This window comes from Cryptomeria japonica, chromosome 3 (assembly GCF_030272615.1).
Source record: "Cryptomeria japonica chromosome 3, Sugi_1.0, whole genome shotgun sequence".
Taxonomy (NCBI): Eukaryota; Viridiplantae; Streptophyta; class Pinopsida; order Cupressales; family Cupressaceae; genus Cryptomeria; species Cryptomeria japonica.
The window spans coordinates 174,586,671-174,614,476 of NC_081407.1; the positions used below are offsets into that span (position 1 = coordinate 174,586,671).

The window sequence follows — 27,806 nt, forward strand, 5'->3', positions numbered from 1 at the left end:
TATAAAATACTCTAAATAGATAGTTAAAATTTCATATATCTCTACGTAATAATATAATAATACTATAATATAATTTATTTTAGTACAAACAAATAGAAAATAATAATAATAATTGCAATAAAAATATTACATATTATTTCAACAAACATTAATAATATAATATTATATAGTTCTATTTTGAATTTTTTTATTGTTTCCCATATTGCACCACAACTACTACTAGCTTAATCAAATATATATAATAAACAGCAGCTGCTAGCAGCAAAGAGACTTGCCCTAAGATAATAAACTTAGATTACAATTTTAGGTAATAAACTAGTCATACAATTACAAACAAAGTATTCCTCTTACAATTTCTAATTTATATATTTTTTAATCGAGCATACCTATTAAACATTTGAAATACGATCATACGATCATTAAATTAAACATCCCGAGGAAAATTCCACAGCTCTAAAACTAGAGGTTCCTCTGCTTTTTTGGTATGCTGATTTACAATTTTTTATTAATTATATACAGTCAAATATGCTGGATAGACATTGCCCTACTTTTGAAGGTCAAAGCGTGTGATGGAGATATACTCCACCAATTCTTCTCAATCATTATGCGGAATGATTTCTTTTATGCCCACGACTCTCCAACCGAACAATGACGCGGCATTGCCAAAATAATACAAACCCAAAATCCAAAACCGGGATAAATTTAAAAAAACCTAATTTGTATTCGATATTGATTGTGCAGGCGCTGCATTTTGGTCTTTCACAAGTTTTCTGAACAAACTTCTGGCTGGTCTGTCGAAGTTTGTTGTCTCCTTTGATTTGCCTATTCAAAACCCAATTTATTTCAGCCAATGAGTATGGTTTCCAACGATAAGGCCGCTGTAACGAAAGAGCTTAATGACAAGCACCGACGGGTAACTTAATTGTGCTTAGTTGCCCCTTTATTTCTCATGAAATCGTATACTTTTTGGGCTTTTCACTCGCCCGATCTGCAAATTTAATGTTCGATTTATATATGGTGATTTAGGTTTTGTGGTAGCGCATAGTTTGTTGTAAACATTGTTTTTAAAAAAATTCCGTCGAATTCTTTTATCATTATGCATTTAGGCCTGTTTGAATTGTTCGCTTTCAATTAGTTTTGATTGATAAAATTGTTTCGATGTCAACAACTTCAATTTTGGGGCAGCGTTGCACTTTCGGATGAACCGAAACCAATGGTAATTGAAGCGCCAAAACCAGACGATGATTGTCGAAACATATTGTTAATTGTTTCAATGCTTTTTTTTTTGCGTATTTATAACTAAATGGAAGGAACGTTTCTTTAATTCAATAGAATTTTGACAGATAGAACAAGTTTTGAGGAAAACTGTAGGTTCTCAAACATACTTATCTTAGAAATGGGGTAAATGTCAAAAGATAGTTACATATGACGACTTAAGGTATGACCGTGAATATCTGTAATCAGGGTCATTTGGATTTTGACCATGCTTCTTTCAAGGGACAGCCTTTGGTATTCTCGCGTGGGTTTCCGGAAGAGTTTTTCTGAATTGGAATCTGTTAAACTCCCAAAGTTTCATCCCTTTGAATTGGACGGTTTTTAATTATCACGAATTTGTTCTCCCATGGTTACTTTTCTTGACTCTGGTTGAGGAGGTAAATGATCTTTAGAATTTAGTGTCCTTTTTTGACTTTCCTCTTCTCGAAAATTTGGAAAATGGCGTTGGCCACCCTTTTCCTTGCCGGTACAATAGAAGGGTATCGACTTCATTGTCTGAATGGGATTTCAGACATTTGACTATGATTCGTCGTCTAAGCCTAAGTCCTTTGAGTCTATAGTAATAAATGTACTCAAGGTATAAGTTTGAGTGCGGTGCTTGGGCATTTTTTATGTGCAATTAGCCGTCTCCTTGATGCTCTTTGTGATTGTCTTCTTGCTATCAAGAATGATGTTGGGTTCCTTGCCTATTATGTTTCCATCCTTTTCTATCCCTTACCGAGCCTTCTATTTAGAATTAAATGGGATTTGTGTTCTCTTGTTTTTTTGGAGAAGAATGTCCGGAATACCTTTAGTTGAAATGGAATCCGCATTTGAAAGCTAGATTTTTGTTTTTAATTGTTGCTCTAAATGTTTAATCCTCCAGTCATAGCACTGATTGATCAGGCTTCCATGAGACAGCATGCCATAAGATTAGAGCCCAGAGGATACCCTATTTGCTCTAACATGAATAAATGCCATTATTTGTAATGAAGCGTAGCGGGTCCAACACACAACTAGCAAAAGGTTGAAAGCAAATGTTGAATACTTATAATCAAACTGGCCTGACCCGTCATCCTTGTACCATTCTTGAATATCCAGTTTTTGTAAATACATTGGCAAGCATAACTAAGTTCCAACAAAGCAACATAATAGCTATAAAAATTAAAATTCTAATTAAAAATACCTGAGAAAGACTTAAATACTTACAAAATATAGATGACTGGTTTGCACCTGTGTTAATTTCATATTGGCTATAATTGTGAGACAAGAGTGAATTATGAAGCTTTATATTCTCCAAAATATTTGGAGAAGAATAAAGAGATTAGAGGGTAAAAATCCTGAAAAGGGGATTGCATTCATCATTCCTCCCTCCTACTAATAAATGGTTAGAGGTGCTTGTGTGTAAGTGGGTTCCCTTGCCTTGTAATTATTAGTAATTACCAAAATACATAAGGAGAAGTGATGTTACTGTGAATGCCCATTTACAGAGGTCATAGTGCAATGACAGAAAAATACACAGCTTTAATCCCTCCTTAAAAATTGAAATTTTGACATAATAAAGCTAACCCCTTTCCTGTTTCGGTTTTTCATTATGTCCCACCATCCATATTGTAATGGTCTTTGCTCAATTTTTTAAATCTTCAATGTAGTCAAGTCCATCCAGAGTAGCCAGATACACCCATGCCCTTTCCTAGTCCTGCGTACTGCCAGATACAGCTTGGATACGCGTGCCCATAAAACACTAATTTTTCAGCCGTGTCGGATACTGTGTGATTTGATTTTTGAAAAGTTTGACATGAACCTTCCTAAACTTAATTCAAAAAACTTCATTCATGCAATTTTTTTTATTTATTTATTTTTTTGAGAAATTTATTTTTCAAGTTATGATTATTATTGTTCATCTAGTTCTTTATAATTAAATTTTAAATTTTTAATATATTTAGATATTTTTCTTTTTCAATTGATGTATAAATTTTACTTTATTTTATCTTCATTTAGATTTAAATGACATTATTGTTAATTTAATTATAGGTCCTGGTTTGTATATTTTTTTTGTATATTGCAAATTGTTAGATCAACTTATAATTATTTATGAGGCAATTATGTGTCTATATTGCTTTTGAAGTAATGAAAATCCCCTTTAATAACTTAGAAAATCGTGTTAAATATATGTGTATGTTTTTTTTTTATGAATGTCATATCCATCCGCATCCATATTAAAGGTTTTAAAAATAGGCTGTATCTGTATCTGATACCATATCCGTATTTGTATCTGTATCCGTGTCCATGCAACTTTGTGTCCATCTAATACTGTGCATCAAATTTCTTGATGCTAAAATAAGCCACCAGTTAAATTTAATTTTATGCAAGTTTAACTCAGTATAACTGCTCGCGTGATGCTTGTAAATATATGTGAATGACAGATTTGTATCGTATGCTTTTAATTCGATTGACTAGAAATAATAAACATTTTCAGTTTTCTCTTATATCATTTTTATATTTACAAATCAACATGCATTTTTCTTCACCATGTCTCAAATTGTAAATGAAAATGACGTGCAGATATTGGAAAGTCTTCTAAGGCTGCCAGACAATAGGGAGTGTGCCGATTGCAAAAGCAAGTATGTATTCAGCAAACTGCAGGTTTTCTTGAATAAGTAGACAGTTTTGTTTTAGTATAACATACACATTTCCTTTGATAGTGAAGTTGGTTGTCATTTGGTGCATATACATTTTTCTGTTTACTTCACATGAGCTGCATACAAGTAATCTATTTTTCTATTATTTAAGAACCTATTGACTTGAGAATAATCAAATCCAGAAGATGATGAACTAAAGTTGCTACACCAATTTTGTTGAAAGTCAGCTTTGTAAGATTAACGGAGCCATGGGAAATGGAGTAGAAAGGTGTATTGCATTTAGTGTTTAGATTAACTGATGAATTTTGTAGTTTACTGCACATTTATCTTTTGCACTCTCATTCTTGTATGAGATGCTATTTTTTATCATGTAAGGGCATGGTCAGCAGGCTATAAGTCATCTTTGATACTCTGTTACATTTTCACAAGGTATTTAGAAAAACATTTATCTAATCAAATCTATCAATGTATCCGTGGATGTTAGTTCTTATATGTGAATATAGTACCCGGTTGCATGTTTATAATTTCAATTTCTTTGTGCTCTAAAAGCTTATATAACAAGGTTGAATTTCGTTTACAATTAAATTTTAATTTTTCATCACGTGTTTGTAAACGGAAGACTTACATTGCCTATTTACTAGAATCCAGTTATAGATACTTGTGATTTGTAATTAAAAGTTGTGTGAATAATCAGTTTTGAGTCTCGACTTCAGGTTTAAGGTATATCTAGTATCTTAGGGAGATCTAAGGATGAAAAAGATCAGAACAATATAATCTTTGCTATGAAAAATAATATGGTAATGCACTGGCGTATTAAAAATTTGGAAAAAATTACAGATACACATTTCACTGGAAACCCTGGTACCATTTATGTTTGCTTTAAAAAAAGAAACTTTCCAGAAAAGTAGAGCACATTGAAATAGAATTTGCACATCTTTGATTGCAAAGAATTTTAATATGTAATTTAATTCTGTTCTTTTATAAAATACTCATGACTGAAAAATGGGATAAGTTTTAGTATACTGAGAGAAAAGTCCTTGCTTAGCACTGGCAAGGACAATGAACAAAACAATCATATAATTTACAGAATTATAAATACTACAAGTATTAGGCTCCTGTACCTTTATATCTGATCGGTGTGGCAGGGAGATGCATCTGTCACCCCCCTGGGAGGCATATTTGAGACATGCATCATTCATACAGGAGATGTCCCAGTCATGTCTCCAGGCATACCTTTTTCTAGACAACCCTACATTTAGAGTGTTTCCTCCAACAAAACGCAAAATTTAAATATGAAACAGAAAAGCCCTAAAACATCTATTAAATTTGTCTACTGCCATTGTTTTATTCCAAAAAACACCAAAGTTGCAACCATCATTTGTGTAATATTATGAGCCTACTGTGAATAGTCTGTATCATGGATAGAAAATCCTATGAGTACTCGCCAAGTTGCTGAGTATTTGTGGATTTTTCATCTGGGCGAGGACTCTCAAGTTTAACTCGCAAGTCTTTGCAATTGAGTTGCAGAGGAAAAATTGCTGGATTTAAGATGAAAACTTGTCGGGTTTCACGTGATTCTGAGGCAAAAAATTGTGATGGGTCAAAACGCATCAGGGCAGGTTAAAACGCAGGTTAAAATGCATATTTCACAAGGATTTTTTCTATAAAAGTTTACCCTGCATTCACCTCTCCAATAAAACCCTGGTTTTTGCTAAGTCGAAAATTTTGGGCTTGTTGAATAATCTCCAAGTCTGAGTGAGCAAACTATGGTCTGTGTCTTCCCATGAATAAATCCCATGAATAGGTTTGACAGGCAGGAATAAACTGCCTCCTGTTTGATCCTGCGCTTAAGTTAAGTTTTTAATATTAAAAACTTGAAAACATTGAGGATGACTTGCTTCGTGTATGTCAAGGGGCTTAGCTTTTACTTAAAACATTAAACATTTAAAGTTATATAATTGAAATATTAAAAACTATCTTTAGGTCATAGTTTTGGCATGAAACAGAACCAAGAAAATATTATAAAACATTATACTTGGTTAAAATTTCCTGTTAACACCGTACACATTTGGAAATTTAAGCAACTCCTTGTCTCCCGACTCTCACATGCTCCCTTCCTGTATGCTATGCTGTGTATAACTTTTGTACTTGTTTTTCAATTTTTTTAAAACTTTGTTTCTTAAAATGTTAAAGGTTCTAATTCAATAAATTAGTTATATTTTTAATAGTTAACTTTGACATCTATTTTAGAATTTCAATATTTATTATTTATAGAGTATTATATATATTTTACATTATTTAATTTTTGGTATTAGGAAGGAGGGTCCTTGAGCTGATGTATAGTTTCCCAACTTTTAATGTCAAAATGAGTTACAAAGCTTGTAGATAAAGGTATCAAGGATTTAATCAGAATAGATTAAGTTTTATGTTGAGTACCAGGTAGCATGTACTTCCTCTTCAGTTTCGCCCATGTTATCCATTTCCTATTACCAAAAATGTCTGTAAATGATTTGATTCCTTTATCATATTAGTACCTAATCAATCAACTTCTCATATTGGCAAGAGGTTTGTTGTTTTACTGTGAATTCCTCCACATTGACCTTAATGCTTGACATTTAGGGTCAGAGCTAGCGAACTGATTGCTTAAGTACTAAATGCTTTACAGATTCCTAGACCCTATGAATAGCACGATGATGCTTGACCTAGCATGTCCAACACTGAATGATCCAACCATAGATCAATAGGGATTAATCCTTTGCAATCAGGTTTATATCCTTAGGATACTTGTTCACAATATGAAATTTCTAGTGTTCATTTTCAAAATATATTTTAGAGTTTAAGTGTGATCCACTGAAGTTTGAACCAATAAATATATAGCAAGTATCAGTTATATATAGAAAAAATGTCTCTTTATAAATTGATAAATGATGGATTTTCATGAAAATTTAAATAATTTAGACAAATTAAGCCAATTACAATATCAAATCTCACTTATCCTTTATGAACAACGATGCATATTTCTGTTGATTGGTGAATGAAGCTATTATCGCAGTCTTCCAATTGTAATTTCAAAGCCTATAAGATGTAGCCCAAATTTGCATCAGGCTAATGTATCATATTTTTTTAAATTTTTTTTGAAAATCCATATAATTTCGCTACCTATGTTAAAATGCTGCACCTTCCATTTACTCAAAAACCTAACTGAACAAAACCAAAAGTTCTTGCTTAGACCGTTCTATGAGCAAGCGAATTAAAAAAACTAGGAAATTCAGCTAGGGTTGCTTCCCAACACATGGAAGCCTAAGACAGCTATTATCAAGTTCTTCCTTTTTTCAGTTTGCTATGCACTGATCCTACCTCATGTTGAATTAGGGTTAGATTGGTTTTGAACTAATCTTCCTCTCCAGATGGTTTCAGTTAGTTTTAGTTGTATTTTTTATCTTGAAAAAATTCTCCATTTAGTTTTGTGAAAATTGCAATTGAAGTTTTCTGTTCAAGTGGGAATTTTCAAATTCAGTTAAGGGTGGAAAGGTGTGAAAGCACCACTTGGCAGCTCCCAATATAGAGCAGGCTTGTATTGGAGTGCAAGGTGGAGAACAGCTAGTGGAGCAGTGGTTTGATCAGTGTCACCTAAGGATTGACTTGCGGTAACCCTGGCATTAGCAGTCTACAAAAGCTCTATAAACCTCACAAGGGTAAAGTCACACTCCTGCCCACGTGGAGGTGGGAGGGGGAGTCTTTTGTCTGACCACCACTGTCTCCGTGAGCACTTATGAAAACATTAATTGTTGGTGACAAAAATCACATGGCACATTATTAATGGTCCTTGTAGTGGAGTTGTCATTCATTTATCTAGTTGTCTGTATAAGCTACATGTGATAGTGTCTGATAGGCCAGAATAATGTAATCAAGAAATAATAATAAATGCTAAGTCATCTTCCCATTCAGTAGGGTAGAGCGACATAGTTTGAAAAGATTAAATGGTACATTCTTATTGAGCAGATTTAAGCAAATTGTAGAATGCCATGTAGCACATATAGGTGCGCTCTATTTCCTAAACTTATTTCCTGAATTTTCATATTGTTAGTGGAGGGAAAATAGTTTTGGAAATATGTTCTTTCAGAGACCATAAATTGGGCATTTTGACTTCATTTTTGCTTCTATTCAAGGCTTTAGAAGGCTGTCTTATGAAGTTATATGTATTGGTTTTGGAGTTTTTAAACTACATCTTATTTTACATTGAAAGCTTTGATGTATAGCATCTCCAGCATTACCAAGTTAAATGGGGAGAAATTATAACTTTTGGGATCAGGATATGGAGGATCTGCTGAACTGAAAGGGTTTATTGCTAATTGCATTGATCCAGAAGAATTAGCCAAGCAGCGAGGGTAGTTTGCCCAAGTTTTACAATCACTTGGACGAGGTATACAAATTATTAGTTCAAGATTTTCCAAGGATTTGAGATTCCATACTCCCGTGGAATGAACAAGCGAAATGAGGATTGTTCAGTTTTAACGTGAACTTATGACTCTGATCCTCTATGGTTTGATCTAATATAGAACTATCTGTCTCAATTCATAGAGTTTCAATTGCAATTGAAAATTCCATGGCTAATTAAGATTATTCTTATCAATCTAAAGGCTTCATATGTTGCAGTCCATTTCAAATTTCTTAATACCTAGGTTTTGATGAAGAAATTTTATATTTCCAAGACGCTTTGAAATTTAGGCTGTATTTGTGTGTGCCGTTGAGGTGTTGACAAGTCAATTGAGCTGGAGATAACTTCCAAAAATGAAGGTAATTGTGATCAGCTGGCTTCGGATGATGGCTTAAAGTTATTTGTTGAAGAGGAGGAATCATATTTTGAGCCGTATTAATGAGGGTCTTGACATAGGGGTGCTTCCTTGCTCTTTGCATAGGAATGTTCATTTGGGCTCACATTTTTAGTATTCTTTTTCTTTATTTCTACCTTCTGTGATCTTGTTTAGAAAAATGCTTGTGTGAACCTATCTCTTATCAAGAGCTTTTTGGCTTACAGTGACTGAAGCAAATGCCCAAGATGAATGTCAGGTTTATTCGTCAATTACAATTGCTACTATTCTTGTTATCTGATAGCCATCTATAATTTTTATGATTGTGTAAGCCTTTGTATGTGATATGAGAGCTTTTTGATGTTGCAAGTATGCTTAAGTCGTTTAGTTTTCCTTTTACATAAGATTCTGCTATTAAATTTGTTGTTTTGCAAAGGATCCATTGTATGTTGGAAGGTCAGTCCAACAGACAGTGAAAAATATGTAACCTTGTGCCTCTGTACCTGTTAGATGCAATATTAATTATAAATAAATATCTTTATTAGACATTTTTTGTTACTTTGCCTGAAGACAGTGGCCTCATTCGTTTTAGTCAATATGATGTGAAGATGTCGATGCATTAGAGATTATAGTTTTATCTTTTTGAGTCAGCTAAGGATATTTGAACTGTAAGTGTTTCCTATTGGAGCTTCATAAAGTTATATTACTGTTCACTAGCAAGCTCCCAAATGGCGTTTTAATATTTTATTATATTATATCAGAGGTTGAATCTTAATGAAAATGTATTTATCTGAATGCAGAGGCCCAAGGTGGGCAAGTGTGAACCTAGGTATCTTTGTGTGCATCCAATGTTCAGGAATACACAGAAGCCTCGGTGTGCACATCTCAAAGGTCTAATTCTTCTACCATCTTTAGCACCACATTACCCTTATTTTCCTTTATTTCTGCATTTTTTGTAATTTACTTTCCATATATTTGTTGGAAAGTGATTCTTTAAACTGAAGCAATCAGTATATCATATACAAATCTAAAATCAGGACGGTAAAAAATTAAAAGCCACTGACGTTTTCGATTGTATGAAAGCCTTTATATTTTTTCCAGATGACAAATGTTAGATACTTAAGTTCAGTGAGCATGACCCTGTTTCGAGGGTTTTAGAACCTATATTGCATATACATTTCAAGCTTGCATGTGACAGTAGTTAGTTTTGAACCTAATTGATTTGCTTTGTCTAATCAAGTCTTACCTCCCCATATAGTTGCCAGGATAAAATAATTGATTTGATTGGGAGGTCAAAACATTCAGTAAAATTTTATTGCAAGTGAAAAGTCTTGATTGAATTGGACAAATCTATCTTGCCCAAAGAATTCAGGTCTGGCTGGATTTGAACCATATTGATCTAGAAATTATTCCGTTTGCCCAAGGTATCATTATATTACATAAGGGACTCTTAAAAGTCTATATCCATTAGTTGGCTTGGTAGATGAACTTCTTAACTCAAAATCCAAGGACGTGATCACTCTGTCTAAAAATTTCAACAGTACTTTCTATGTCTAAGAGGCTGAGGTTGACAGCTCTGTCATATTGTCTCACCTGCAGGGCATGAGTTTGAGAACATTGTCATTATCTAAAATTTATATTTCAACATAGGAAGTAAGGATCTGAAAATTTCATGAGTTAATGTTCTAGATGTAACTGTTGCAAAGAGTGATGAGATTGCATATTGTTTAAGTTCCAAACTTCTTCTTTTCTTTTGCAGTATTTGAATTTGAAGGTTTTCTGGTTTTATGCTTTCTTTGATATACTTTTTCCCATCTTTCTAGTGAGGGAATTCTGCGCCCCACTATATTTTTTTTTATTTTCTTTCCTTTTTAATATCTTTATATGCCATTGTTTCAAGTTGTATCTGTAATCAGATGTGTAACTCTTCAGCTAAAAGTGCAGATGCTACATTCATGTTTTATTAAAGCTATAGAATTGATGCAGATTAAATTATAGAATCATTTGTAGATCTCAAGCATGACAATTAACACTTGTGGCAGCATTTTCAAACATGAGTTCCGATTTTTTCCATTATGCACAAGACCAATTGGTAGATGATGGACACCGTCAAGGTTCATTTTGATGATGTTTACTAGTGTTTATGTTCCGAGCATGTGATGTGATCAATTGATTTCTTTGTTTGCTTGATCTGGAAGAGTTGCGTAAGGTATTGCTTTCTATTTTTGCTGCCAGGAATCTGGAGATTTATCCCTAATTCTGGTCATTGGTGAAATTGTTACATGATGCTGAGATCTGTCTGTGTCATGGTTGCAGCAAGAGGTAGACCTCTAGCTTGCCACTCCTGATAAGCCTTGTTGAGCAAAAGCTCTCTGATTATGCCAACAATGATTTCCTTGAAAGCCTTTTAGATGATCAATTGTTGCTTACAAGTTTCTTGCAAATAATGCAAACTGGAATCTTGTTAAACCAAAGGAGTTCAACTTTCATTGACAATTGACAAAACCAAATAGTATATTTGGAACTATTTCATTTGAGTGAATATTTTCTGGTCTCACTGTAAATATGTATTCTGTTGAGACAGTCCTTTAGGCAAAACAACAGTGTTTTTCTCTGAATAATTTAGACATCAGAGTTGAGAGCAATTATTGCTGCTCAAGAGGCATATAATGTGAAGTAAATTCCATTGCAATTCTCATAAGATGAGTTAAAAGGATCCTTTAGTTGTAAAATAGTATTGATCAGGATGTGTCTTAGTTCTAATTTTGTAAACTGCTTGTGCTATGTTTAATTTGTTTTCTTCTTGGGAGCTGTCTCTGACCTTGTATTTTTGATTTGTAGGTTCGTTCTGCAACCTTAGACACATGGCTTCCAGAGCAAGTTAGCTTCATCCAGAGTAAGACCTATAGAAAACTATACATCCATGGTTCTTTCATAAAGTGATTCTTTGAAAACTATGCATTGCTTGTGTTCTTATTTAATTCAGCAGCTTCCTTTCTATAAAACTAGTAGCTTAAAATCATTTGATTTATCATATCACATGATTTTGTTGTAGGTATGGGCAATACTAAGGCAAATGCTTACTGGGAAGCTGAGCTTCCGCCAAGTTTCAAGAGACCTTCAGAAAATGATCGAGCTGGCCTTGAACATTTTATTCGTGCAAAGTGAGTTTCCATGATTCACATTCTATTTCTTTTTAGAATTCAAGTGTTGTTAACTATTTTATTCAATTGTTCAATCATCAGGATTCACAATAATTGGTTATGGTCACTCATAATGATTGTCTTCATAATGTGATGTAATATAAATGTTGGTAGTATGTAATCTGTCCAATACCTATCAATGCTTCTTGCAAATATTTATTGATTGATTGTAAACTTCGTTTCCTGTTCTTGTCAAACCTTTTTCAGGTATGAGGCAAGAAGATGGATACCACGAAATGTAAGTTCACCTTCAAAAACGCAGGAGGAAAAGTGTTTACCTGCAGATAAACAGCAGATTCTAAGGCATGAAAAAGAACACAGAGAGCATGCTGCTTCAGAAAGGCTTCATAGTTATAATGGAGATACAAATAAAGGAGGGAAAGAGAATGATCGTTGTCATGCAAGGAATGTTAGAGATGCACAAAGAACTCAGGGTCAAACTCGTCAGGCTGGGCCATCAAAATCTTGTTCAAATCCAAGTTCTCATCAGTCTTCCTCTTCCTCTTCCATAACTATGCCATCAAAGTCTCCTGAGCAATCACATCATGTAAGTTTTTTTATAACCATTAAGAAATAAAAAGACATTTACCAGGCAAAATTTCATATGCCAGTTCCATATTGCCACAAAAAATCTCTTATCTTTCAATGTTTTGATTTTTGATTTTCAAACATTTTCAACTGTTTGCTGCAAAAGCAGGGCATATTGAGTCACAGGAATATTGATGCAAAGTTCGAAGGTTTTAAGTTTTTAACACTTTATATTGGCCTACTGGGAAAATTGTCAAGTATACCATACCTATGAGTCTCATGTAACCCATTAAATGGTTGCAAATGTAACATATATTCTTATGTATCATAACAGTCATATTAATTTTTTAGCCATTTGTTGCTAATTACAGATTACAACTTAAAATGAGCAGAAGAAACATTACAAATTACCTCATAACATGAGCAGGAGGAACACTTGTCTGCAGAGACAAAAAGATAGACCTAAATAAAAAAGCATGGAGGCATTAGGAATTGCATGGGAAATGGCTCCAGCTGTGTGCTCATTGTTATCCTGCTTCTAGTGTCATCTTGCCAAGGCAAAGAATCATAATTGGTTCAGGCTTTGCAAGGTGAAGAGTCAAAGTCAACCCTGGTTGGTTGTGGACTGCACCAAATCTCGGTAAACAAAAAACTTTAAAATATTATTAGTTTCACAATATTCTACATGTAACTGCAAATTCATCCTATTAACACGTTCATGTCAAACTATGTACCAAAACCAATACGCAAAGACATTACTGAATTTTACTTGAAGTAGAAATTAGTTTCTTTGTATTTAACCAAAATGGTGTATACAGTTCAAAATCCAAGGTGTAATCCGTTCAGAAATATTTGTCTGCTGGTAAGTGGCTGGTAAAAGTACTTTTTTCTCTGTTGAAAGCATCTCCACCCCATTGAAAGGACCTACAGGACTGATACAGTAAATTTTTCTTAAAATAAGGAAATGATTGTTCACCATGTCCTTTGTCTTTTGGGGTGGAATATCAAATTTAGTAAGTGTGAAATATTATCTACTGAGATGATTGAATTTGGACAAGGAATGTCTTGGCTTAGATTTGCAAGTTTATGACAAGATAAGCCATGCCAAGTCCTGCTACTATGATTTCTTTCTCATGCCATTACTCCGTTTAAGTTGTTGTACACCTGGTTATTTGCATTGTTATTCTCTTTGGATAAATATGAAATAGTCGTATTTCTTTTCAAGACTGACCCAAATTAATCAGGTTGCTGGCTGAAGTATTGTCAGCATCCCCATTTGCTTGCTAGTTCCTTATGCCTCTGGCTCCACCATTACCTCAAAAACTCCATGTTTTGTCATTGTTGACCTTCTTCAAGTAAGTTTGATGCTGAGTGTCCAGTTACTTCCTCTTTTTCTCCTGTTTATCACATTCTGTTGCTGTTCCAAGCCCACTCATAGCACATATGCGAGCTTTCGCTTGACTATGTGAGTTCTTATGTTGGATCCTGCACCAATTACAATTCCAAATAAAAACCCCACATCTAAGCAGTCGTTCAAGCATTGCAATATATTTCCATGAGGACATGCTTGATTATATTTCAACTGTTTATTTGCCCCAAGGCCCAATGAACCTGAACTAGTAGCCATTAGAAATAGATTGTTGTTATAAAAAAGTATTAAATTTTAAATTAAAAAAAAGAAACCCTACAATATGTATGAACTGATAAAAGTAATCAACATTCAAAACAAACATCAAAAGACTTACCAACAATCTAGATTCCTTCCCTTGGCACTTTGCAATTGTTCTCTGTAGAAAAAGTGTGAATAATCCTCAAAAATGCAAAAATGGCAAAACCATGAATGAGTTTTTTGTCAAATAAGTATGTTTGGGTGAAACGACTCTTTAGTATGGATTCGTTTTAGGGTTTTAGACACTTTTTTGGTTTTTAATTTTTTTTGTTTTTGTTTATGATTTGATATTTAAAAAATACTTTAAAAAGTTGCTTTTGACTTTGTTTTATAAAATTGTGATTATTGCCATGGGTGTACCCAAGAGTGGCCATGTGCATTGGATGCTCTTGGGCTGTGCTTGTTTCCAGATTGGTACTTGCATTGGGTCGGCATGGTATGGGACCTTGAGGGGGTATGTCCGACAACACAAAAGTTAGTTCGAGAACAGGAATCCAATAACACCAATCTCCACACCTTTAACTGTTTTAACATAAATTTCAATATTAAATGATGCTCGTTTTACCAAAAAACCAACTTCCCTAGTAGTGCAAGACAACTTATAGTCAATTTTAGAAGTGCAATCAACCATTCTAAGATTTTAATTCTTTTCAACATAAGATTAGAGTTTTTCTTTTTGCCTTTTTATCCTGATTGTGAGTGTTCTTTTCTACATTCAACTTCTAACATGAGGATTCGTCATGACCATCTTTACCATAGTGACCACAATGAAGTGCTGATTTCTTCTTGTTGCATGTGGGATTCAACCTTTTCATGTTGGCTTTATCTCCACTAACCTTAGGAAATGACAGATGAGTATCTATCTCAAGGTAATAAGCATGAGCACATGTCTCATCTATGTCGACCAGCTTGGAAAGCAATATGGGCATGCAAAGATGGCTGTGAAGGCCTCTAATATACTTCGTCAAGGCCAAATCATTTTGAATTGGATACTCATTTTGTTATGGTATCAGTCTCATTTGGCATCTCTTGCACCATTAACAACTTTTAACTTATTGATATGATCAGTTGATATCCAAGTACTCTGTTCATAATGTGAGGCAATCCCTAATCTGAATTCAATCAGGAACTTTTTTATTGATGCAAGTCACTCTTTTTCTTGTTAAATGGATTTCCATCTGGTGGTTCTATCCTAGGTTTTGAAAAAAGATTCTCCAATTGAGCACATTGGTGGTGCATGAGGACACTCTTCGTCATCTATATACTGATTTCAGTCTGATTGTTTTAATCGACATAACTAATTTATTTGGGGCTTTTGTTATGGTGACAATACCATCTTTTATCTGTTTTATGGCGCCCATTAGCCTGTTTTATGGAGATTTAATAGCTGCTTAGTTCCTCCCCATGAAATATTATTTCTGATTACCTGTCTTTCCTTTTGTGTGTGGATAACAATGAAACCTATAGTTTGCACACTTGAATTCGAATCAGACTTGGCAGACCAATTTTTTTTGAATTGGAAAAAACTTAGAAAAGAAACTTAAATTTGTTTAATAAATAAGTTCCTCTGAATGAGTCTCTAAAATGTTGTTTAACTGCAATATTTGATCTGCATTATAGGTAGGGTTGCCATTATATGTTGTTAACATTGCTTCAAAATTGCGACATTGCTTTAAAATCACGGCATTCTAAAGTGCAACATTGCCCGTGCATTTGTAAGGTGTTCCTTTGAAAATTAATCATTACTCTGTTATTTGTTGGGTGCAAACATAAGTGATTTACAATGTATATGGTGCATTTTTTCTGCGTTTGGCTTTGACTGTTTGCATTCATCCTGCATCCAGTTATTTTGTGTTTCGGACTTGCCAAGCATTTGCGAGTACTCATGCAAGTTTGGTATGCATACTTGTCTGGACCTGGGATTGATGAGTCACAAGTTAAAATTCAATTAAGTAGTTTTTTAAAAATGCCGTGAGCATTTGCCAAGTATGCCAATAATGATGAAGCCATTATGGATGTCCCCAACGTGAGGTTAAGAAAGTGATAACACTGTTGCAAGCCTAAATATTCTGATACTAATGTTCTGGTATATAATTTTCTGATGCTGCTGCAGTGAGCCTAAATGTTCTAATGCCACGTTTATATTTCTATGGTTGTTGTAACATGAACTGAATAGAGTTCTAAATTAATTTACTTATAATAAATCTGAAAATCATTTTCTTATCTTCTAAAACTGAAACTCTAAAATTTTTAGAAGGAAAAAATAAACTATAAAGAAAATATACTTCTTGACTTGTCTTGTAACTGCCAGCTTGTCATATAACTGCCAGCTCAGGCATGTATTCAATAATGGCAGATGAATTCTGTACATGGCCAAGAAAGTTACTCTTATAGACTACCTGCTGAAGAGATTGCCTTAAACCATCCTATTTGATCCATAGTCCCAGTGTGTTTAAAAGGAGTTCTATTCCTCCAAAATTTATCGAGATAATTTCTCTTATAGAGTACCTACAGAACAGATAACTGTTTCAACTTTCATCTCACCAAAATTGGGCAAGATAATATCAGGATAGTTTTAACTTTAATAATATCCTTAGAGAATCTAAGAAATGGAAGATACTATTTTAGAGAAGTTTCCTATATTAATTTAGAAAAGATAAGAAAAGAAGCTATATAGATAAGATGAGAGATAAGAAGCTAGTAATCTAATATAGACAAGATGAGAGATAATCAGAGTTGGCTTCCACTTCTTATACTCTTAGCTGGATACATCATATGTGTGTATTTGGCTTAAGCTTTTGGGAAGTTGCACTCTCAAAGTGTCTTTTCGTCATTATTATATCATAATGTAATTTTTGGCTACTGCCCAACAATTCTACGCATTTCTGCGTTTTTTATTCTTGACACTATGAAAAAAATAGCATATAATCTTTAACTGTCATAACAACATTTAATGCTGGTAATTTTGGCACTCATGAAGTGGCTATTGCCTGTCGTGGCTTTCATACCACTTCCAAAGTTGGCTAATAATTGCATGGCTATTTGCAAACTTGTCCATTAGAGTAGCCTCTTCAAACATAATATCTAGTCTTCAATTGGAGTATTTGATTATTTTCATTCATCCGATGGTAATTGCTTAATTTAGTTCATCCTTCCAAGAAGGGTGTTTGCTTCAGCCATTATATTTGCATTCTTCCCTAAATTAACAATAGGATAAGCTTGAATTGATTTCTCGTTTGTATGACTTAACCTCCTTATGTCTTCCTATCATTCTTCCGACAACCCATGTGGTATGGAAGGAGCTCTCTTGAATTTTCCATTGTTAACATCGAAAGATCAATAGAAGAGTCCAAGGCAAAGGCAGAGTTTGAGGTAATTCATCTACTATACCTCTCTATCCGAGTCAAGATCCTACCAATCAGATAATTCAGGGGAATTCATCTACTATACCTCTCTATCTGAGTCAAGATCCTACTAGTTTTACCATTGATGTAAAACATTATGTTCATCCAGAACCTCATAATCAAATTGTTGCAGAAGGTGAGGAGAATTCAATGTTTTATGAAAAGAATGTAGCACAGAGCTCACATTGTTCATTTCCGAAAGTGAGTAAAGCAAAACGAGTTCATTTCAATTCTGAGCCAGTGGTGTTTCCTGTTAGAGAAGAGACCTTTAATACCACCTTAGAAGGTGTTATTGTTAAGTTGGGTCTAGATCATAAATCTCTAGGGATTAAATGGAAATCTGTTACAATTTTATCTATTGATCAAGCCAGTCAAGATGAAACAATCAGATAATTCAAGGGAATTCATCTACTGTACCCGTCTATCGCAGTCAAGAGCTTACCGATTTTACCATTGATGTAAAAGATTATGTTAATCCAAAACCTCATGATCAAATTGTTGCAAAAGATGAGAAGAATTCAAGGTTTTGTGAAAAGAATGCAATACAGGGCTCACATTGTTCATTTTCAAAAGTGAGTAAAGCAAAATGAGTTCATTTCAATCCTGAGCTAGTGGTGTTTCATGTTAGAGAAGAGATCTTCAATACCACCTCAGAAGGTCTTACTGTTAAGTTGGGTCTAGATCATAAATCCCTAGGGATTAAATGGAAATGTGTTGCTGTTGTAGCTACTAATCAAGCCAGTAAAGATGAAACCAATCAGATAATTCACCTGCCTATCCCAATCATTAACCTACCAATTTTTCCATTGACATAAAAGATTATGTTTATCTAGAACCTCATCAAATTGTTGCAAAAAATGAGAAGACTTCAACATTTTGTGAAAAAGAATGCATCACAGGGCTCACATTGTTCATTTTAAAAAATGAGTAAAGTAAAACGAGTTCATTTCAACTATGAGCTAGTGGTGTTTCCTATTAGATAAGGGACCTTCTATACCACCTGAGAAGGCCTTATTGTTAAGTTGGGTCTAGATCATAAATTCCTAGGGATTAAATGTGTTACAATTGTAGCTACTTTAGTGGCATTGGCAATTCTGTTGATTTTAGTTGCTGGTGTAATTATCTACTTGTGGTGTCGTAAGGCCCAAGAAATAAAGGTGACAAAACAGTACAACAGGAATAAGCCTAGACGGAGAAGGCAACAAATTGAACAAAGTGTGACTCCAACACTTGGAAGCAATGTGCAATATGTGGATGCTGCAACTTCTATCAAAAGATCTGTGCAAATTTGGAATAAATGTCTTTCACAGTACATTCTTTCTCACGATGTCTCTATAAGGAGATCATATAAGATCTGATTCTAAAAGTTTGTATACATTCTACTATATTTTTTCATTTCGTTTTGAGTTTACAGGCAAATTTATTACTTGTGAACAGTGGTATAATTGCTAAAGCAATTCAATTGAACTAGGGTTTTGAAACAGGAAAAGTCGATGTAAATTAAAACCATGAGACTTTCCAGCTTACAACATTTATGAATTTTGATATTTGGTTTTGATAAATACCTTTCGTAATTTTGTTCTTTCACATAACTTCAACTTTGTCCTCACAATGTTGTTCTTTCACATAACTTCATCTTTGTCTTCGTACTGCATCTTCACTTGAATACAAAATCTTTTATGTCAATTTTCATTGTCACTTTTGAAATTCTTAGTGGTTTTTTGACCACCAGAGTTTCACAGGAAGTGCCTAATTTTCTCCTAGAATTGTACAATATCAAATTAATCCCAATGAGGCTTTCTTAAAACCACAAGCCCTTCCAACGTTTAGTATTTATGAACTTTCAGCAGATGATAACTATGGTAATTTTTTTTTCACATAACTTCAACTTTGTCTTCTTATTGCATCTTCACTTGACCACAAAATTCTTAATGTCACTTTTGTCATTTCCAATGAGACTTTCTTAGATCCTGTGTTGTCCCTTTTGTAGGCTAGAAGAATGTAACATTATTAGTTTCTCATTGTTGTTTCCCACTCTCCTATTCAAGAGTTTGCTGCTGCTTATCTCAGAGATATTTGTACCATCTCTTTCTCTTTCTATCAAGGCAGATCTCTATTTCTTTTAGTCTCTGGATTTTGAAGTTTTGGGTTCATCTGTTATTTCTGATGTATTGCAAAAATACCAATGGATTGTTTTGATCAATTAAATTTTTTATTTAATTTGGGACATATCCATTGAACTATTATTCAGTCTATTGATCTAGAAATTTGTGTGCTATCTAAACTATACAAGTAAAAATGAATGATATTTATAAGGCAAGGAAACTGACAATAAAATCAAGTAAAATCAATGTAACCATTACACCTCATTTTGGTCCAAGTATACTTAACAGTACAAAATATTATTACGTTGTGTAATGATTATGCTGATAGTAAAATATACTTTGAATAATAAATTGAAAGGTACAAAATCATAGAATGTAACTTGCCAGATTTAGGAACTATCAGCGTAATCCTCACTCTTGATTTTATTGTCAGTTTCCTTGCCTTCCTTATAAATATTATTCTTCTTTATTTGTATAGTTTAGATAGCACATACATTTCTAGATCAATACACTAAATAATAGTTCAATGGATATAAGTCTCAAATTAAAGAAAATTCTAATAGATCAAAACCATCCATTCGTATCTCTGCAATACATCAGAAATAATAGATGAGCCCAAAACTTCAAAATCCATAGACTGAAAGACATAGAGATCTGCCATGATAGAGAGAGAAAGAGATGGTACAAATAGCTTTGAGACAAGCAACACCAAATTCTTCATTAAGAGAGTGGGAAACAACAATGAAAGACTAATAATGTTACATTCTTATAGCCTGCAAAAGGGACAACACAGGATCTAAGAAAGTCTCATAGGAAATGACAAAAGTGACATTAAGAATTTCATGGTCAAATGAAGATGCAGTAAGAAGACAAAGTTGAAGTTATGTGAAAGAAGAACATTACCATAGTTATTATCTGCTGAAAGTTGGAACGGTTCATGGTTTTAAGAAAGTGTCATTAGGATTAATTTGATATTGTACAATTATGGGAGGAAATTAAGCACTTCCCGTGAAACTTTGGTGGTCAAAAAACCACTAAGAATTTCAAAAGTGAGTGAAAAGTGACATTAAGGATTTCATGTTCAAGTGAAGATGCAGTAAGAAGTTATGTGAAAGATCAACATTAAGAAGACAAAGTTGTAGTTATGTGAAACAACAACAATACGAAAGGTATTATCAAAATTCATAAATGCTAAAAGTTGGAAGGGCACATGGTTTTAATTGACATTGATTTTTCTTATTTCAAAATCCTAGTTCAAAGAATTGCTTTAGCAATTCTACCACTGTTTATAGGTAATGAATTTATCTACAAACTCAAAAAGAAATGAAAAAATAGAGTAGCAATATGCATACAAACTTTTAGAATCAGATCTTAAATGTTCTCCTAATAGAGACATCATGAGAAAGAATGTGCTATGAAAGACCTTTATTCCAAATTTGCACAAATCTTTTGATAGAAGTTACAACATCCACATATTGTACAAAGCTTCCAAGTGTTCGAGTCACACTTTGTTCAATCTGCTGGCTTCTCTATCTAGGCTTATTCCTGCTGAACTGTTTTGTCACCTTTATTTCTTGCGCCTTACGCCACCGCAAGTAGATATTCCACCAGCAAATAAAATTGACAGAATTTCCAGTGACACTACTGTAGCTATAATTGTAACACGTTTAATCCCTGGGGATTTATGATCTAAACCCAACTTAAACAGTAAGGCCTTTTGAGGTTGTATTGAAGGTCTCTTCTCTAACAGGAAACACCACTAGCTTAGGATTGAAATGAACTCATTTTTCTTTATTCACTTTTGGAAATGAACAATGTGAGCCTTGTGCTGCATTCTTTTCACAAAAACGTCGAATTCTCGTTATCTTCTGCAACAATTTGATCATGAGGTTTTGTATGAACATAATATTTTACATCAATGGTAAAAATGGTAGGCTCTTGATTGGGATAGATGGGTACAGTAGATGAATTCCCTTGAATTATCTGATTGGTTTCTTCTTTATTGGCTTGAATTCCTCTTTATTTCTTGGGCCTTATGCCACTGCGAGTAGATAATTCCACCAGCAACTAAAATCAACAGAATTGCCAGTGCCACTATAGTAGCTACAACTGTAACACGTTTAATCCTTGGGGATTTATGATCTAGAACCAACTTAATAGTAAGGCCTTCTGAGTTGGTTGGCTTGAATTCCTCTTTATTTCTTGGGCCTTATGCCACTGCGAGTAGATAATTCCACCAGCAACTAAAATCAACAGAATTGCCAGTGCCACTATAGTAGCTACAACTGTAACACGTTTAATCCTTGGGGATTTATGATCTAGAACCAACTTAATAGTAAGGCCTTCTGAGTTGGTATAGAAGGTCCCTTCTCTACCCATCAAGCCACAATCAAATTTTAACTTCACAAAGAAGATTAATGCCAGAAATTTCAATCATTCTTCGTTCTTAGAGAAATTAAATTCACTTCCTCTTTTAGTATGGAGTAGTCTCAAATACCCGTCTTGAAGGTTTGTGTTGCTAACTAGGTCTTGTTCAGGTTTCTATTGATTAAAATAAAATGAAAGTCATTTGCTAGTTGCTAAGTGGCTCAATTTTTCCAAGTTTTATGGTTTGGACAAGCAAATGCAGATGCATAGAGGTTAAAGCCCTATGGTTTAAGGATAATTTTTTGTAGTTGTATTTTTATCTTCCTCCAATTTCTGTTTCCTACTCGAATAATTGATCTATAATCTCTCAATCTATGTCTAATGCAAATTTTCACTACAAATATGAAAAAATATACTATTTTGATGATTCTGTGAACATACTACCAAAATTCAACTTGTGCATGTGGCAATCAATGTTTACTACATCTTTGTGCTCCTTGCTAAAGCTTTATGGCCAATTTCAGTATTTTCACGGTCAAAGTACATGCTTCAACCTTGTGCCAATGTACATGCTTCAATATTGAACTACATGGTATTTCAGCTGAAATCAAGTACACACATGGTTGAAAGGAGGCAAGGTTTGATAATGTGGCAAACCCCCTAGGAGCATCACTTGATGCAAAGACTTTCACAAGGGGACATTTCAAGCTCACAATGGATCATTCATAGAAGAAATGACTACACATGAGAGATGCATACTACATGCATTTGATCCCAAAGAACGATATCTTAAAATCTTGCATTGTGGAAATTCTAATTGCTTAAAAATGTGGATTTCCTGAAACAATATGTGATACCACTACGTATGTCATAGATTTGTCCGCTTGCAATATAAAATGTCCAATTGCTCACTCATCATGTGCAGAAATGTGAAGCAATGTCTGAATGTGAGGTAATATTTGATAGTTGGAAGTTATGTTTTGACCATGTTAACCCGGAGAGGCATCTCCCACCCCCTGAGATGTGTCTTGGAGATGGAGGCGCCCCCATAAACGTCCCAACGCATGGGGATCTTTTGGCCACTGTCTCCCATCATCTCCAAAGTCTCCTATCAGAAATTGATGTCTCCTGCCAAAAAACTTAGGGAAAAATGCATTAAAAGGCAAAAAAGGAAGGCAAATAAATAAAATAAGCCCTGCATATTGTTTCATGCTGATATTTTGGATGATACAAAAATCCATGCAACGTTATAGTGATCGGATCTATTGACAGTGCAGACTTTTTGAGGGGACATAAACTGTTGTATGATTGAATTCCTGTCATTGTAATGGTCTAAAGAGAAACTGGCTTTACTATTTATTCTTCTTGTATGACTGATTTACTATTCTTGTTCACAAAGTTCTATGTCATGATATTTTTCTGGAAATTATTAAATTATATTAGAAAAAATGGTGTTTCCAAGTAACGCTATCACCTGGTGACTATAGTTTTGACAACCAGCAGTATTATGTGGGCAAATCAAGTATCAAAGGTGAAACATATGCTGAAGATGAAACTTTTGGGGATGAAAGGAAGCTACAACATCATCTCGGACACATTAAATGTAAGCCCTCCTAAGAGATGCATTCTAACCATTCCAACCAATAACCCATTTGAGACTCTGTGCGTCTTCAAAGCAGAGAGCAGGATGAGCAGACCAGTGAGAGGATGCAGTACCTTGCAGAGTTGGGGGCATTTGTAAAATTTCATGATTCAAGAAGCTTCCATTCCTTAAAAATTTTTCAAGCCATGAAGCTGAATGAAGTTTTTCATTGTTGTTGTTTTCCTCACATCGAGTTTATCAACAGCAAAGTTTGTTTATTTTTGTTGTGTTGTTTTTACACTATATTTTTGAAATTTCTACATGGGACATTTGTTTATGTTCCATTTTACTTTACTTTTTTTCCATTATTGTACATTAAGATGTATGAGCAATTGAACATTTTATATTGCAAGTGAAAGAACATGTTGTCAAAACATAACTTCCAACAAAATCAGATATTACTTCCAATATTCAGACAATCATTTTGAAATCAGCTAATTTCTATTTCATGTTATCATGTTATAGAAAAACTAAAATATACTGTACTCTAAACTCTTGGATTAAAGGGACACATTTGACGTGGATTTTGTTTTGTCGGTAGGTCAGGGCATCAGTCAGTTCCATATCAAATCTCACATCTATCTGATATCAATGAGTTAGCTATTGCTTCTAAATTGAAACTGCCTGTGTGTCAGATTGACACGGACATAGTTCCTTGCTGCTACTCACATGAAAGTCTTAGCAACTCATTAGACCTTGGTTTTCCCTAAACTGTATGAAGTGATTCTTTGCACCAAGCCACAAGCCTTATGCTGCCGTTTGGGTGTTCCATACCCAATAAATGGTCTTTGGCTAGTAACAATATGAATAGACTTTTTGATGACCAGCCTTTTATCACCAATGAGTGAGATGATATCTTGAGCTATACATTGAACTATTATCTTGGTCATTAGTTATTCCTCCAGAGTCAACCCTCTTAAAAATAATTGTCATGATCATCTGGTCCCATAATGATTAATGTTTTATTTTTTTATTGCAGAAAGTTACAAATATTCTGTTCATACGAGCAGCAACGTGAGACCGATACAAGCTCTTGTGAGTACTTATTGAGAGACTAATGATGGCTCCTTATGGGCAAACATATTAGAAATCACCTGTTGCTACTTTAAATCCACTTATTTAGAAATTACATCCATATTACTTTGAAAGACCCAAGTCACAACTTAGGATTCCACATAAGATGATCCTATAGAGATTTACACTAGGGTTTTCACAATGAGAACCCAATGCTCTTATCAATAAAGCTTGTCCCTTGGACCCTTACTATAGTTCAAAAAAATATTTATTATTCAACTCAGTGTTTTACTTTTGTATTATTTGCATGCTATTTTTATTTAAATATATTTCTAGTTTTGTTATTTATATTTTATTGCAATATCATTTTGCAAATAATTGATAACCTTAATGTTTCCTATTTGCTATCAACAATATCACACCGGAGAAGGAAACCCATGGGCAATAAGTACCCCTAAATTTTTTCCTTATTTAATCATTTGACATTTTGTGCTGCTACTATGATTCATGAATATTATTTTGTTAGTTCAACATTTTGTTGTTGCACACGTGCGTGTTTGGTGGGGCCAGAGGGGCAAATAAGAAATAATCTTTTTTCTAAAACACTACTTTCTAGCTTTAAAACGCCATGTAGTGGTTTTCAGACTCTGCAATCTTAGAATAAGTTAAAATATATAAAAATCATATTTAATAGGCTTGTCAGCTATTATCTGAATTTCCAATTTATTCAAGATTTTAATCCAAAACTAACAGTTCTTGATTGCACTCTTATTTTTTTAGTTGTGATCTAAACATATTCCATCTGACAGCAGGTTCCATCAACAACTGGTGCTGCACCTGTCATTGGAGATGAAAAGAGTTCTGTTGCTAGTAACCCTAAGATTGATCCAGCAACCGAGCTTTTCAACCTCCTGAGAATTGAAGATCCCACACCTCTCAGCAATGGGGCATCTCCTTCCCAAGCAGATGATAAATCATGGGCAGCATTTCAATGTAAGTGCTTGTCAATTTTTGTCACAGCAAATTTGTGTTTACCTTCACATTGGAGATACTATTTACGCAGAAGAAGAGCTTTAAAGCTGCTTTTACCATTAAGTTTCGAAGGATAGAAATTAACACAACCTCTTGATCTTTTAGCTGCAGAAGCAACAGAACCAGGTGAAAAGAAGCTTGCAAGAGTGAATGTGACAGCTAAGGATGATGTAATTGCAGGACTAGAGGACTTATTCAAAGCATCACCTCCAGTTATGGATAAGCAAGGACAGTCACATTTTCCAACAGATATGAAAAAAGATATCATGATGAATAAATCAGCACAGCCCCAGATGCTTACTTATGCAAAAGACAATATAATGAGCCAGTTTGAAAAGGTAAGTGGTGCCTTGCAGTTCATTAAAGCAACACAGTTTAATCTATCAACATTTTTGGCGGTTCAATTAATTGATTATTATGCATTCAGTCTGCCATTTCTTCTCCATATGTTCTGCATCAACAACAAATTGCAGCACTTTTGGCTCAGCAGCAGTCATGGATGATAGCTGCTGGAACAGCTCCTGGGGGTAAGCAAGCAGGTTTGTACCAGGGACAGCAACAACAGCATGCATTTCAAAATAATGGAAGTATACCAGCATTGGATAATTTTGGACGGATACCAGGCCAAGGTTGGTCAGGTATCAATTCCCAGTTTCCTGGGTTTATACAGAGTATGGGAACACAAAATGGTCTGCTCTCAGCACCCCAGGTAGCAACAAACATTCATTAATTCATTCCCACCTTAGATTCAAATCACCGGTGCCGGTTAGCTCTAGCTCAATCTAAAATATGTGTTCTTATACTTATACAGGCCAACGGCTTTGTGCAAAATAATACATTACCCCCTCAAGCATTTGGAGGAGTTCCCAGGTATCTTTCCTTGTTAAATATTTATGTTTGAATAGTAGAATATTTTCTTGCAGTAAAGAAATAAGTACGTTGTAATCAGCGCAAAACAAAGTGAAATTAGCAGTTTTGTCTTAGGTCCAGTTTTTGCACTGCAAGGTTGAAGATTCCCTCGGTAACATCAAGGTTTGTCTTGTCTAGACTTACACAATTAGACAATTATGCTTTTGTTGGTATGAATTTTCCATAGCCCATTAGGTAGATGTATGCTCGATGTTTTGGATCACACTCAGTGATCCATCATCAGGGAGACGCAAATGTAGAATAGGAGTGCAGAAGAAGCTTAAAGCTAGGCTACTTATCCACCCCTATTCTACATTTTCCTCTTCTCGATGATGGATCATTGAGTGTGATCTGAAACATCGAATATAAAAATATGCACAGTTTGAACCAAAAGCTTGCACATCTAAGTATGCTTTTCTCATCTGCAGCTCTTTGTACAGTCTTTGAGTATGATGCCATAAAATTTGGATATTTTGGTAGCCAATATGTTATTCCTAAGAATTAAATGAGATTCAAGGACTTACTAAAGAAAACAAGGTCCAGCCATTGCCCGGAATATAGGGTCATTCATTGGCCCAAATATATTTTTATTTATCATAACAAAATATGATTTATTGGAGGCGGACTATGGATGCCACATGCTAATTATAAGAATCCTCTTGTATGTTTGCTTTTACATTTCTCTGTTATCTGTGTATTTTCAAGTAGTATTGATGTTTTAAGCCAATTTTTTTAATTCAAAAGTTCCAACGTAGGATTACTCACAAGTTTCTATTCTGGCAGTATGTACAACATGGCCATTCCTAACAGTACAGGGGCATACACAATCGCAGAATCTTCCACCAGGGGACCACCCTCAGTTATCCGATCTACCGTAGCTCCTTCTGCAAGTCCAAGCACCACCTCTGCGAACGGTTATGATCTGTCGTCGCTTATGGCTGGGACCTTTTCAAAACAGTAAATATTTTACGGGCCAATGTGAATGGGCACTATTTGTGAAAGGGATAATTGGGTGCCCAAAGGCAATAATATAATCGAATTCCTAATGATCTGTAATTTTAACATTATTGTCTTTATTAGATGGCTTCATTGAGCTAGATTAGAGTAGGTTAATTTTGTGCCAGGATGATTCCCGGTTCATTGTGGAAGTGAATTGCAGATGAAAAATTATTCGTCTTGGCTTTTTGAAATAATCAAATATGCAAATTGCTTAGATATTCAGAATA

At 34.3% G+C, this 27,806-nt stretch overlaps 1 protein-coding gene across 3 annotated transcripts; it reads left to right on the forward strand.

The window, feature by feature from the left end:
• Nucleotides 1-480: 480 nt before the first annotated feature.
• Nucleotides 481-27,806, forward strand: LOC131029223 (ADP-ribosylation factor GTPase-activating protein AGD5). 3 transcript variants are annotated; one of them, XM_057959643.2, is made up of 11 exons: nt 481-913; nt 3,820-3,878; nt 9,508-9,598; nt 11,549-11,603; nt 11,763-11,871; nt 12,118-12,457; nt 25,449-25,632; nt 25,777-26,009; nt 26,099-26,380; nt 26,483-26,541; nt 27,364-27,806. In XM_057959643.2, the coding sequence occupies exons 1-11, from the start codon at nt 851-853 to the stop codon at nt 27,539-27,541; spliced, it is 1,653 nt and encodes a 550-aa protein (XP_057815626.2). In that variant the 5' UTR covers nt 481-850; the 3' UTR covers nt 27,542-27,806. The 3 variants fall into 3 exon arrangements, with proteins under 3 accessions (XP_057815626.2, XP_057815627.2, XP_057815628.2); XM_057959644.2 differs by having other exon boundaries at nt 484-913; nt 25,452-25,632; XM_057959645.2 differs by lacking the exons at nt 481-913; nt 3,820-3,878; nt 9,508-9,598 and adding an exon at nt 10,949-11,029.

What these genes read in the sequence shown, in the direction of transcription:
- LOC131029223 (XM_057959643.2), top strand. Translation starts at nt 851, where the DNA reads ATGAGTATGGTTTCCAACGATAAGGCCGCTGTAACGAAAGAGCTTAAT. An exon ending in TCGGTGTGCACATCTCAAAG is followed by an intron (nt 9,599 to 11,548) that starts GTCTAATTCTTC and finishes TTTGATTTGTAG; the next exon opens with GTTCGTTCTGCAACCTTAGA. An exon ending in CTCCTGAGCAATCACATCAT is followed by an intron (nt 12,458 to 25,448) that starts GTAAGTTTTTTT and finishes TCCATCTGACAG; the next exon opens with CAGGTTCCATCAACAACTGG.